The sequence below is a fragment of the Heptranchias perlo genome, chromosome 39, assembly GCF_035084215.1.
Source record: "Heptranchias perlo isolate sHepPer1 chromosome 39, sHepPer1.hap1, whole genome shotgun sequence".
Lineage (NCBI taxonomy): Eukaryota > Metazoa > Chordata > Chondrichthyes > Hexanchiformes > Hexanchidae > Heptranchias > Heptranchias perlo.
In genome coordinates, this window is record NC_090363.1 from 11,200,534 (window position 1) to 11,214,698 (window position 14,165).

At 48.3% G+C, this 14,165-nt stretch overlaps 1 protein-coding gene across 1 annotated transcript; it reads right to left on the bottom strand.

Annotated features, from left to right (window-relative positions):
- Nucleotides 1-6,841: 6,841 nt before the first annotated feature.
- LOC137304930 (zinc-binding protein A33-like) lies at nucleotides 6,842-13,664 on the bottom strand. The gene is made up of 6 exons (XM_067973715.1): nucleotides 13,234-13,664; nucleotides 13,048-13,143; nucleotides 12,723-12,956; nucleotides 12,022-12,044; nucleotides 11,809-11,924; nucleotides 6,842-7,501 (listed from the first exon to the last, which is right to left on the bottom strand). Exons 1-6 carry the CDS (start codon nucleotides 13,642-13,644, stop codon nucleotides 6,951-6,953), a joined length of 1,431 nt encoding a protein of 476 aa, XP_067829816.1. The 5' UTR covers nucleotides 13,645-13,664; the 3' UTR covers nucleotides 6,842-6,950.
- Nucleotides 13,665-14,165: the final 501 nt, after the last annotated feature.

Consider the following 14,165-nt stretch of genomic DNA (forward strand, 5'->3'; position numbering starts at 1 on the left):
CTGAGTGTGGTGAAGCAGACACCAGTAGAAGGAGATGGATAAAGGTGTCACTGCGTATAACGAGTGATAGAGAGAGACACCAACAGAGGGAGAAAGATAAAGGTGAAAGTGAGTATAGTGATGCTTACACCCTCATCTACAAGCAGAAGGGGAGCGGGAAGAAATCAGAAATTGGCAATCCATTTCCTTGCTAAGTATCAACTACAAAGTTCTGTCTAAGTCCATCGCCAACAGGCTCAAGTCTGCTCTGGAGCTGGTGATCCTCCCCGGTTAGAGCTGCACTGTGCCTGGCAGAACGATCTCTCATCGCCTTGCGCTGCTCAGGGATAAGATCACCTAAGTGTAGCACAGAGGGGTGAACACCTGCCTCATCAGCTTGGACAAGGAGGAGGCGTTCGACAGAATATCCACCACGTACATGATGGGCGTGTTCTCCAAAATATGTCTTTGTGAGGGAATCCGTGAATGGATCCGACTGCTCTGCGCAGATATCAGTAGCACAGTCCTAATCAACGGGTGGGAATCGGAGAGCTTTCCAATCAGATCTCGAATCAGGTAGGGCTGTCCTCTCTTTGCAGTCTTGTTCATATATTGCATCGAACCGTTTGCCTTGTCCATCACTAAGGATGCAGGTGTCAGCGGGTGACGACCCTAGGCTCACAGGTTAAGGCATCCCTGTACATGGAGGATGTTACGGTTTTTTGCACCGATCACTGGTCGGTACACAGACTGATGGGCACCTGCAACCAGTTTGAGTTGGCCTCGGGGGCTAGAGTGAACTGAAATAAGACAGCGGCCATGTTCATTGGCAGGTGGGCAACCCGTTCCTTTGTCCCCTTCACTATCAGGTCTTACGACCTGAATGTGCTGGGGATCTGGTTCGGGGGGCCTCAGGCCTGCACCAAGAACTGTGGGGAGTGGGTCACCAAGGCCAGCAAAGGCTTGGTGTTTGGGTGGGGGGTGGGTGGGAGCGCTCCCTCTCCATAACTAGCAGGAACCTGGTGATAAGATGTGAGGTGCTCGCGGTGTTGCTCTACATGGTCAAGGTCTGGCCCCATTCCCTGCCATCACAGTCACCTGAGCTATCGTGCAATTTGTCAAGGTGGACCAGACCCACTGGGACACCATGTACAAGCCCCTAGACAAAGGGGGTTAGGGTGTCCTCAATGCCACCTGATCCTAATGGCCACCTTTGTGTGTGGCTGCCTCAGGATGTGTGTACAGCCCCTATACGCAAACACCAAGTGTCACTACCTGCTGAACTTCTATCTGTCCACCACACTGAGAAGACTGGGCTGGCCACGCTGGCCGAGCAGACGCAGGCTGTCCCATCCAGCTGGTCCGTACCCCACCACCAGTCCCAGGTGGAGAAGTTCCTGAGGAGATCCCCTTCGACCACAAGGCCGTCAGACACTGATCGGCACTGAAAGTTCTGTATGTTCTGCAGGAAAGGGAGAAGATGGATCTGATCGGGTAGTTCGCCGACCAGACGGTCGATGTCATTTGGCAGAAGGTCTGGTCACTGGAACTGACAGGCAGGCACTAGGATGTAGCCTGGATGGCGGTGAGATGGGCCCTCCCAGTGCGGTCTTTCAAACACGCATGGAATCTCAGCACCACTAACTGGTGAACTGCCCCTTCCCACAGAACGTGTGGAGAGATGCGTTGGTATCTGTACCAGTTCATCCCCAATAGTTCAGCAACACATGTCGCTCTGCTCTTTGGGCTGTTTCCCACGACGCACATCTGAGACAGGTATCAACTGCTGCTCGAAGACCATCAACTTGGTGAAGGGGGCCCTTTGGTCCTCCCGATACCCGATGGTCTTCAGCTGAAGGAAATGTCCACGACCGAGTGTTTCCGACTGGCACATTCCAAGGTCCAGGAGTACGTGCTGCGGAATGCATTGAAGCAAGTTACGGCCTACTCAAAGGTTCAATGGGGAAATGCCACGATGTAAGGCCACCCCACTCTGTATTGTAGAAAATGTATTCCAACATATGTACTGTGTTATGACTTGTAATAATGGGATCACGCTCTGTGCGATCTGCATTGTATTAGTCTGAACTGCACTGCTTGATATTGTGGCTTTCAACTGTGTGTATCTTCACATTTCCTGAAATAAAGTAATATGTTGAATTTTTTTTTAAAAAGAGACACCAACAGAGTTGTGATAGATAAAGTTGAGAATGAGTACAGTGATACAGAGAGACACCAACGGAAGGAAATAGATAAAGGTATGACTGATTACAGTGACACAAAGAGACACCAGCCTCGGGAGATGGATGAAGGTAAGACGGAGTACAGTGAGTGATACAGAGAACCATCAACAGAGGGAGATAGATAAAGGTGAGACGGCAGTATGCAGAGCATGAGCAGGGCAAATGTGGGGAATATCAGGGTTACAAAGGTTTAAAAAGGGTTAGAGGAAAAGAGAGAGGGAAAAGAGCGGGGGGGGGGGGTTGGGGCGGGAACCACAGAGTGAGCAGGGCAAACGTGGGGAATATCAGAATTATAAACGTTTAAAAAGGCGGAGAGGGAAAGAGAGAGGGGAAACAACAGCGGGGGTGGGGGGCGGGGGTTAGGGGGGAACCAAAGAAGCAGAAATTGAGCAGAGAGAAATCAATCAAAGGGGAAGTGAGAACTGAACAGGAATCCCAGAAACAAGCAGCAGGGTGAACACAGACAGACACAGTGATGGGACAGCACAATGTAATTGTGCAGGTGACAGTAATTATCTGGACATGAAGTAAATAAAGATTCCCATTTATTTATGTTATGAGCCCTACTATATTGTTGATGATGTACAGTGGGGCCGTCGTACATTAACAGAATATTTTTGTTTACTGGCATAGATACCTTATAGCGGATGAGCACTCTGTTATCCCCATTATGGTTATTCCATTTGTTGTATGTATTAAATGCTCTCACTGTCAGGCACATCTTTCCAAGGTTCAAACTCATTTTAGAATCATCGAATCATAGGATGGTTGCAGCACGGACGGAGGCCATTCGGCCCATCGAGTCCTTGCCTGCTTTCTGTGAGAGTAACCCAGCTAGTCCCACTCTCCCGCCCGAACCCAGTAGACCTGTAAATTTATTCCCTTCAAGGAATTATCCAGTTCCCCTTTGAAAGCCACGATTGAATCTGCCTCCACCACACCCTCAGGCATTGCATTCCAGATCATAACCACTCGCTGTGTAAAAAAGATTTTTCTCATGTCGCCTTTGGTTCTTTTGCCAATCACCTTCAATCTGTGTCCTCTGGTTTTTGCCCCTTCCGCCAATGGGAACGGTTTCTCTCCATCGATTCTGTCTGGACACTTCATGATTTCGAATAACTCTATCAAATCTCCTCTCAACTTTCTCGGCTCTAAGGAGAACAACGCCAGCTTCTCCAGTCTATCCACATAACTGAAGTCCCTCATCCCTGGAATCATTTTAGTAAATCTCTTCTGCTCCTCTTCTTCTCTAAGGCATTCACATCCTTCCTAAAGTGCGGTACACAGAACTGGACACAATACTTCAGTTGTAGCCAAACCAGTGTTTTATAAGGTCCATCATAACCTCCTTGCTTTTGCACTCTATATCTCTATTTATAAAGCCCAGGATCTCGTATGCTTTCTTAACCACTTTCCCAATCTGTCCTGACACCTTTAACAATTGTGCACATATACTCCCAGATCTCTCTGTTCCTGCACCCCTTTTCGAATTGTATCCTTTATTTATATTGCCTATCCTCGTTCTTCCTACCAAATGCATCACTTCACACGTTTCTGCGTTAAATTTCATCTGTCACGTGTCCGCCCACTCCACCAGCCTGTCCATGTCCTCTTGAAGACTATCACTATATTCCTTATTGTTCACTACCCTTCCAAGTTTTGTATCATCTGCAAATTATGAGCTTGTGTCCTGTACACTCAAGTCCAAGTCATTAATATATATCGAGAAAAGCAATGGTCCCCGTCCTGACCCCTGGGGGACACAATTGTATACCTCCATCACATCCAAAAAAACAACCGTTCACCACTACTCTCTGTTTCCTGTTGCTTGCCCAATTTCGTATCCATGATGTCACGGCCCCTTTTATTCCATGGGCTTTGATGACAAGCCTATTATATGGCACTTTATCGAATGCCTTTTGGAAGTCCATATACAACACATCAACCACATTGCCCTCATTGACGCTGTCTGTTACCTCATCAAAAAAATCAATTTCGTTAAGCACGATTTGCTTTTAACAAATCCATGCTGGCTTTCCTTAATTAATCCACACTTGTCCAAGTGACTATTCATTTTGTCCCGGATTATCGTTTCTAAAAGTTTCCCCACCATTGGGATTCAACTGATGGGCCTGTCGTTGCTGGGTTTATCCTTACACACTTTTTTGAAAAATGGTGTAACATATGCAATTCTCCAGTCCCCTGGCACCACCCTCGTATCCAAGGATGATTGGAAGATTATGGCCAATACCTCCGCAATTTCCACTCTTACTTTCCTCAGCTACTTAGGATGCATCATATCTGGGCTGGGTGACTTATCTACCTCAAGTACAGCTGCCTTCCCAGAACTTCCTCTTTATCAATGAGACCATCGCCCATCTTGGACTGCCCCTTCGTGCAGAGAGTGTGGAGAGAGATGCGTTGGTATTTGTCCGGGTTCATTCCTAACCGCTAGTTAACACAGGACTTTGTGCTCTATGGGCTTTTCCCTGGGACGCAAACCGAGACAGATATCAACTGCTACTGGAAGACCATCAAGTCAGTGAAGGAAGCCCCTTGGTCCACCCGAAACCTGCTGGTCTACCAGTTGAAGGAGCTGTCCATGACCGAGTATTGCCGACTGGCACACTTCAAGATCCAGGAGTACGTGCTGTGAGACGCAATGAAGTGCGGTGCGGATTACGCTATGGGAAAGGCCACCGAGTAAGGCCATCACACCTTGTATTGTGCACCATGTATTAGGAGATAAACGCTGTGTTTGAATTGTCATCTTGGGATCGTTTTGTGTACGATCTGTATTGTATTGTTTTGAATTGTATTGCTTTGGAATTGTGTTTTTTACATTGAACTGTGTGTATCTTTAAATTCTATGAAATAAAGTATATCTTGAATTTTTTTAATAGAAGAGTGTCTCTGCACCTTTAAAAACTCTGTCTCATTGCACAGATATTTAAAATGTCGGACCGTGGTAATTGTTTCTGTATCATTAAACTCTCTGACTCACTGCACAGTTATTTATAGTGCATTGTCGGATGATGTTTGTGGGACGAGGATCTGTGAGGTGATGTGGGAGCAGCATCTTTGTGCAGGGTGAGTATTACACTCTTTATTTTCACGCTCCCCTCTTTCTTGCTTTTTCTCTCCTTTCCTTCCTTTCGCTCTCTTTTCATTCCTCTTATTTCCTTCTTTTTCTTTCTGCCTCCAGCTCCACTGTCTGTATCCTCTTTTAATGTGTTTCATTCTCCCATCCTATTTCCATTGCCTTGCCCCTCTCTCTCGTTCCTTTATCCATCTCTCCCTTTACGCTTTCTCATTCCCTCTGTTCTTTCTTTCCTCTTTCTCTCTTTTCTTGCTTCACTCTTTCTTTCTCTTTTCTTTATCGCTCTTTCATTTTTCTCTCCATTTACACTTTCTCGCTCTCTCCTTTCTTTCTCTCTCTCTCTCTCTTTCTTTTCTCTCCTACCTATCCAGCGAGAATCAGTTAGGGAGAGGGCTCCCACCATGGTCCAGGAATTGAAACCCTGCCGGGGTAAATCTCCCTCACTGTGACCTGTCGCCCCGTGGAATAATTCCCCACCCAACCCCTCCCTGCCATCACCCCTGCAGTGCACTGGACATTACAACATACAGGACTTTGGAATGCGCCAGATGGTAATTCACTGGTGGTGCTGATGCAGCTTCAAGAAGCCAACGTGATGGCCCTTGTGGAGAAATTGAGACAAATTCTTGAATATTTGGGATTTAAAGTTTTATTTCCAGTGCTCTTACAAAGGGCAGACTATTGACAACATATATTCATTGCCATTAACTTTATTAACGTGACGCAGTTGGCATAATAAAATGGGAATATTAACATTAATTATTGAGTTACAGAAAACTTATGCAAAGAGCATGCATTACCTGCTGTTCTGATCAGCTGCCTTCTAATCTAATAAACACAGACCTGCGCTCACACTGAGTGTTCTGTGCTTAATTGATTGTCAGGCTTGTGGTAGCAAGATCAGTCCGATCAAAGTGATTGCAAAAGTATCAACTTCTCCATCTTCTCGCCGGGACAATGAGAGAAAAAAACAAATCGGGAAAGTTACATTTCTGTGCAGTTATGGACATTGACTTAAAATTACTCCCATTAACACTTGGAAACACCCAAGGGAACGAAAACAAGATTTCAAGATAATTACAGACGAGGGAGACCATTCTGCCCATCTTGATCCAACCATCCAGAGAGATCTTAACATCCCCCCATTGTCGCAACAAATTGTTTCTGAAATGATTCCAGGGTTCTTGTCTCCATTGCTCTATCTGGAACCTCACTCCACGTGATGATGACACTTTGGGGTGGAAACAAGGTGGTAGTGCCCCCAAAAATGGTGGGCAGTGAAAGAGGAGAATTAAAACTCCACATCAATTAAAACATGGGCACTGCTCCCTCAGGACTGCACTGAAGTGTCAGCCTGGATTATGTGCTGAAGTCTGTGGAGTAGAAGAGAGACAGGATGGTTCAATGGGAGTGGGAATAATTGGATGGCTCTTTCAAAGAGCTGCCAGAGGCATGATGGACTGAATGGCCTCCTGCGCTGCATGATTCTCTTTGAGGCTGGTTTGTATTTTAAGTGGGATTACCACCTGTCTCGGGACCATCCGCACCACCTGTGACTGAGACCGACGCCCAGCAGTTTGCAGCTGGCAGGAGGCAGGTATGCGGTGTGGAATTATGGGATGGACCTGTTAGTGACCTTTAACCCCGCAGATTGTCAGCGGTGCTGAGTTTTTCCCGCCGTCACTCCATCCCGGAATGAAGAAGGGAAAGATTCTCTCGGTGAAAGTGTGGGTGAAAGTGTGGAGATGGGACATGTTGTCCGCATTGTAAAATGACACCTGTCCGCCCTCATAGTCCAGGTACACCCCGATCATCCGGGGCTTCACACTCGGGGTGAGGGGGGTCCGTGAGGGGGAAGTGGCGGCAACAAAGCCACTTCTAGGATTCAGCCACACAAACCAGTATCCGGACTCAGGTCTCAGGTCAATCTCCCCTTTCCTGTTAACAGACTCTCGGGCCACTCCCACACCCCACCAAGTCTTGTTCCCCACCTCCACCTCCCAGTAGTGTCTCCCTGATGTGAATCCCTCCGATCCCAGGACACAGGCCCAGCGATCAAACCTCTCCGGGGTGTCATGGAGCGGCTGCCATTTCCCTCCGTCTCTCACACTTGTCCAGTCCTCAGACACAACGAGCAGGGGATGGGCTGTGTTCGGATCCAAAGTCAGAGAGGCTGGAGCTGGGGGAAGGTTAAAATAACACAGTCAGTGAGTTAGTTTCTTGCTGTGATTTATTCAAACACTTTCCTGTTTAAAGTGCCCACTCGGGGGATTCCCGGGACCTCGGGTGTTTTTAAAGGGCTCCAGGTTCTGTTGATGGAATCTGCCCCCACCCGGGGGTTCACGCTCCTGGGGCCGCTCTGACTTCCCAACCCGGTCAGAGCTGAGCGAGGACCTGGAGCACATTGTGCTTTATTTTTGTCTCTCTTCAGCCCGTGGCGCCCTGCTTCGACACCGACCCGCTACATGGAACCCAGCGCCCCCTCGCCCTCCACACTCCCCACCCCACCCCGAGTCCCCTGCGGTTCTCAGCCCCTGCAGAGTGACCCACGGGCCTGTAGAAATACACAAGGAACCGGCATGAAGTGGCGCCGATGTGACTTGGAGGCTCAATCCCGGCCCGGAGATGGTACTCCTGATATCCCACATCACCAATCAGCTCGATTAATGAGGGGAGATGGGGGAGGGGGAGGCGGAATTAAGAAACCAGAGGGAAAGAAAAGGAAGAAAAGGTGAAAGAAGTAAAAAGTAAGGAGGGGAATTGCTGCAGAAGAAAAGAAAGAACCGAGAGAGAGTGGAGGGGAACTAAACTCATCAGAGGGAATGGGAACAAGAACAGATCCCGCAGAGGGAGGGAGGGAATGAGCTAACGCGGGGTAAACAGTAAGGAAAGGACAGAGCAAATAATTCAAGGGGAAAAGTAGAAAAGCAAGGGGATAAAGAAGCTGCGGCCCACAACTCGATGTGTCCAACAGCCTGACCCGGAACTCGAGATAAACTAGAAAAACCGGGCAGCACCCAGATTCAGAGAAACCCGCCCCCCAACAGATAAAACACCCTGGACACAACAAACCGACATCACCCTGAATACAGTCCATCAAAAAACATTATATCCAGGAATCTCAACAGACTCCAACAGAAAATCAGCCAAAACAAAACGGATCTACCTGAAAGGAGAGGTGGGAGTGCCATTTCTACAGGAGACCCTCCTCACCATATGTGAACTGCTGCAGCCACAACTGCAGCCTCAGAGCAGGGCGAGGACATCATTGCTTGTGGATGTCAATGTAACCGTGGCACTGAACTTTTATGGCTTTGGATCCTTTCAGGCCTCTGCTGGCGATATTCTTGACAGAGAGAAGCAGAATGAGCGAGCACAAGTGTGTGCCGCATTGCAGCCTACCACATGGTGCAGCGTGTCATTGACTGCACGCATAGAGCCATGTGTGTTCCATATCTCAACTCAGCCATCTTTATGAGCAGAAGGGGTTCCACTCCTTCAAAGTGCAGCTGGTGTGCGACCACACGCAGTGCATCATGCAGCTCAGTGCCTGCTACCCGGGCAGCAGTCATGATGCCTTCGTTATGCCGCATCCCATCATCCCAACTATTTTTGAATAGGCTCTGGACGTCAATGGCTGGCTACTGGGTGACAAGGGCTATTCCCTCCCCATGTGGTTCATGTCTCCGGTCAGGCACACATGCACACGCACAGAGCAGTACAACAACGAGAGCCCTGCAACCACACGAAACGTCATCGAGCACACCGTTGGCATCTTAAAGCAACGCTTCTGCTGCCTGGACCGTTCTGATGGGGACCTGCATTACTCAGCTGAGCAGGTGTCTAGATTCGTCATGGAATGTTGCCTGCTGCAGAACCTCGCCCTTATGAAGGAACAGCCCTGCTACCGCCTATCTGGCAAGACTCTGAGCCAGAGGCAGAGGAGGAGGAGGACGTGAAAGAAGTGGAGGAAAAGAATGAGGAGGAAGAGGAAGAGGAAAGGAGGCAACAAGATGCACAGGCCCTGTCTGCCAGGGCTCTGCGTGCTCACCTTATTCATGAGCGATATCTGTAACCTAATTGACACCTCCCAACTCACCAACAGTCCTACACTCCTCACCTTTCCTCTCCCTCATGACCATCAAATCGCCCTCCATATGATTGCACATTGCTTCCTCCCGAGGCTTATCACATAAATAAAAACCACCACCAGCTGCGACTTCAAATACAAATTCATAACGTTACACATTAACTCACGGATAAAACATTACATTATTCATCCTTGTGAATTCCCTCAGCGACTGTCGCTCGTCTGCCTTTGCCCTTCCTGGTGCTCCTACGAGGTGCATCCCCTGTGGTTGGAGCATCGGTGGTGGAAGGCTGCTGACCTTCAATTGAGGTGTGTGCAGATGGACTTGGAGGACAAACACAAGCAGCTGTGGGCCAGGAGAGTCCGGCTTCAGCCTGCACCATCTCAACATTGGTTGCAGCAGTCTGGCCTGGCTGGCTGACAGGCAACAGCAAGGGCAATGACAGAGTGGCAGGGGTGGGAGCAGGAAATCTGTCATCCGGACAGAGGACAGCAGGTTTGACTGCCAGAGCGCCACTGCCGCTCGAATGTGGTGGTGCCTCAGCAATCCTGGTGATCAACTGAAGACGAGATGGACGGAGTGCTCTGATGCCTTGGAAGCCCCGTTCCACAGTGGTGCCAACAGCTACGATCGCAGCAGTCTGCACTTCCAAAGCAGCAGTCCGAGCTTCAATTGAAGCATGAAGGCCTTTGATGACATCGGATGGTGCTGCAGTGGAAGTCGTGGTATCGGCCATCAGGCGTTGAATTTTATGGGTCACTCAGGTGTGCTAATGGAAGTGATCACCCATTCCATGTGGGTAAGGATGGGCTCCAAGCTCTGCGCAAAAGCTGTGCCAAGTTTGAGGTGACTCCTCCATGCCCCTTGACCTTGCACGCAGGCTTTCTGGCAGGCTTTCCAGTGTGTCAAGCATTTGGTGGTGCATGCCCATCAAAAGTCCTCTGTAGCCTGGTCCATCAAACTCATCATCTGACAGCAGAACCATTGAGCGACCTCGCACTCCGGTGGAGCTGTCATCTGTGATAACTGTTCACCCCACACCGGCTCCTGTGCACTTGTGCACGATGTCTAACCACGTGCAGATCCCGACTCTAACCGAGCCTCAACAATACGCGTAGCTTCAGTATCTGAGCTGTTGGCTGTGAGTGTCAGAACAAGTGATCGTGTGGCTTCATTGTCATTGTCTTCCTCCTCCACCTCGGGTGGTGCCGGCTCCAGTCTTGGGTATCTGCAATGAGAAAAGGAGATGGGTTGAGTTGTTGAACCGGGAGAGAAGCAACTATGATGTGCGTGCTGACACCATCTACAGCACGTGAGTCAGAAAAGATTGTGGGATGTGGGAGATAAGAAGGACAATTAGGTTTGAAAAGACACCCTCCATTGTGACCTCCAGCGACACCAGTGGCCATGGTCGCAGCGACGGCCTGTCCAACTATCAGAAGCACGGTCTCCTCCAGGGAAGATCGGATGTGCAGGTGTGCCCATCCTCCCTCAGGTCTTTCATGCTACCAGCTGTTATGTGCATCTTCCTCCTGCAAGACAGAGGGAAGTGTACCAGTGTGTGTCCTGCAAGATGCTTGGGTGATGTGCCTGTCGTGGGCGAAGAGCTGCCAGTGTGTGTGACCTTTGGGTCGTGGGTCAGTGGGTTGCAAGTGTGGTAATATTTGAGGGTGAGATGCAGCCTGCAACGTGCTGCATTGCATACAGATGGGAAGCGTTTGTTGGTCGATGGGTGAGTGGGTGTGTCGTGGTGAAGCCATGTTGCGGTTGGTAAAAAGTGTCACTTGACAATTGCATTCACTCACCTTGACCACTCGCGTCAAATCATTGAACTTGTTCCAGCACTGCACCCACGTGCGTGGTGCAATGCTCCTGACATTCACCTCCACGGCACCATCCTCCCACTGGCTCCGCAGCTCGTGTCTGGAGGGTCTTCTGCCACCCTGGGGGTACATGATGGTTCTCTGTTCGTCCGCTGCCCCCACCAGGGCCTCCACTGAGCTGTTGTGGAACCTCGATGCACGCTCATTTGCCGGTCCAGCCATTTTACTTGTTACCCTCCACCGTTTGCATTTGCAGTGCACTTCCCCTTTAAGAAGTGCAGGCTGCCTTTAACGAGTGCTGGCCACGCCCCATATCGAGCCTCCTGGTGGGTGCAGCCTCTCGCCAATGATAGCTCTGGCCGCAGGGACAAATAATGGAAATGAGCCTGAAGCACGAATCTCGCCTGCTGCCTGCATCGGAAACACCGGGCGCGGGTTAATCGCGCACCGCGAGCCTCGCGCCCGAATTTGGGCGTTAGCGAATTTAACCCCCGCTCTCTTTGCTATAATCTGATTCGTCATAATGAGAAATCAGTTATAAATCAGGACAACGAAACATATAGGACTTTTACCGGGTTTGATGGCATCAATCATTTCTCTCCAGACTGTGTACTGAAAAGGGCCGTTGAATTGTTCGATAGACAGGGCGGCATCTGCTAATGACAGTATATGATATTCCTCGCTCATCCTGCAAATATTCAACAATTGGTTATAAATTGATCAGAAACACCTATCTGAGTTATTTTCCCAAACTGTGCAGAGTTTCAGTAAAGAACATGTCCTACCTCCTCTTCCGACAAGTTTTCTCCTGAAATAAATAAAACACAAATCTGAGTGGACAGAAACTGACCGTCCACATCCGGACAGCAGAATTATCCCAAATGGTGACAACCTGTTGATAATTCTGAATTCTCACTGCTGCCGACACACAGATAGAAAGATCACATTTCAAAAAGGGACAGAAGCACCGGAGAAAGTGCAAAATGTTCTATTTCGGATATATCTGAAAGCAGGACAGCAGAAATTAGATCCAAATTATTAAATGCCTCTCAAAGAAACAGGGTATGGCTGAAAAATCTTATTTGTATCAGACGATGGAAATCAACATCAGTCCCCCTCACAGACACAATGACTCTCACACCCACCGGACCAGACACACCCACACACTCACTCTATGTAACTGCATTGCAATGTGAGTTTCAGGATAATATTAAACTCTGGGGCAACACAGAAATAATTACAAGCTAAATATCAAGATCAGGGCAAATCATTCCCGGGGTAGTTGCTGGTATTCCCGGGATTCTGTGGACATTGTGTGAGGCCGATTAGTTCGGTGACAATAACAGATCCGCCTCGGAATAGACAAAAATCGATCGATTTAAAACAGTCCCGAATTATCTGGAAATTCTGCATTTACTTCAAAATTCTTGCCCATCATTTTGTGACTGTGAACATTCACTGAACTAAACTGAAATATAATCCTCACCTTCAGAAATATCACTCCGTCTTTTTCCTCCATCTGTTTTTGGAACTTTGAGAGCTTCTCCTGAATAGAATTTAAATTCTCTTGAATTTCTTGAAGATTTTCCTCCATTGGTTCTAGAATCCTCTCCTCTTCTTCCCTGAGATCTCTGATTAAACGCTGCTCTTTCTCAGTGAGAATCTGGTGCATTTTAGCGAACTCGGATGTGATGCGGGTCTGCAGACTCCTCGACTGTTCCTACAAAATGAAATGTGAAAAATAATAATGTACCGCGATAAAGGAGCAAAACTAACCGAGTTCGCAGAGAATCAGCACAGGGAGAACTCACCCTAACTTTCGAAATCTGCTGCTTCTGTTTCACTTCAGTTTCGAGAACCGCCGTTTTCTTCTCTGTGAGAGAATCTAAGGAAGATTTCAGCTGATCCTGGGATTGGGATAAAAAAACACAGAATGAAAGTGTTCGACTATGAAAATGTGATCAAATAATCAGGTGATCAAATCTGTTCCCTTTTACCTTGTACATTTCAACAGCTTCTTTAATCGGCATGAAGTGGTGGTCTCTGTGTTCCCGCGCGTCTCTACAAGTGCAACAGATCAGTTTCTTGTCAGTTTCACAAAACAGCTTCAGTTCTTCCTGATGTTCCTCACAGTGAAGTTTACTTTCCTTCTCTTTCGGATTCAGTTTTAATTTTCGAGCTTTCTCGGCCAGATTCGATAAGGCCCGATTGGCCCTGAAGTTTCTTTCCGGAAACTCCTCTCTACATTCTGGGCAGGAGTTTGTTTCCTTCTGTTCACAACACTGTGCGATACAGGATCGGCAGAAGTTGTGCCCACACTCCAGTATAACCGGATCAGTGAAGAAACCGAGACAGATGGGACAAATTGCCTCCTCGGTCAAACTCTCTGCCTGCCGTCTGGAAGCCATGTTCACACTCAGCACTTCCTGATTCAAACTGCTTTTACCTTCGATGTTACTGGGCTCCCGGACACCTTCAGTTCAGTGAATTCACAATGCTGGTCACTGCAATACTCCGGGAATTATTATTATATACTCGTCTATGTCTCGTCGACTTTTACACGGGGAGATGAAACCTGGAGCAGGATTAACCACAAACAGTGATCGAAGACGGACAGGCAATAATTGAACCTGGGCGGGGAGGGTAAAAGTCCAAGGAGTTGGCAGTGGGGTGAGGGGAGAGAGAGGGAGGAGGCGGAGATGGACAGGGATCGAGATTCCACTGCACTTTGCTCCTGACCGAACTCGCTGACGACTGCAAACCCTCTGGTGAATCATGGTGTAAGGTATAGATCCATAAACTGAATTGTGTTTATGATTGTAGCCGCTCACCCTAAAAGACAAAATGTCATAAATGTCAAGGAGCTGTCTGGAAGCTGTGATCAGTTTCAGTCCTTCCGGATTCAAACTGCGGGTTTCATGTTTCTGTG

Bases quoted from the DNA above. Each gene is read 5' to 3' on its own strand.
- LOC137304930 (XM_067973715.1), bottom strand. From the start codon at position 13,644: ATGGCTTCCAGACGGCAGGCAGAGAGTTTGACCGAGGAGGCAATTTGT. The intron at 13,144-13,233 runs GTAAAAGGGAAC...TCCCAATCCCAG, and splicing joins AAGCTGTTGAAATGTACAAG to GATCAGCTGAAATCTTCCTT. The intron at 12,045-12,722 runs GTGAGGATTATA...TATTTATTTCAG, and splicing joins ACGGAGTGATATTTCTGAAG to GAGAAAACTTGTCGGAAGAG.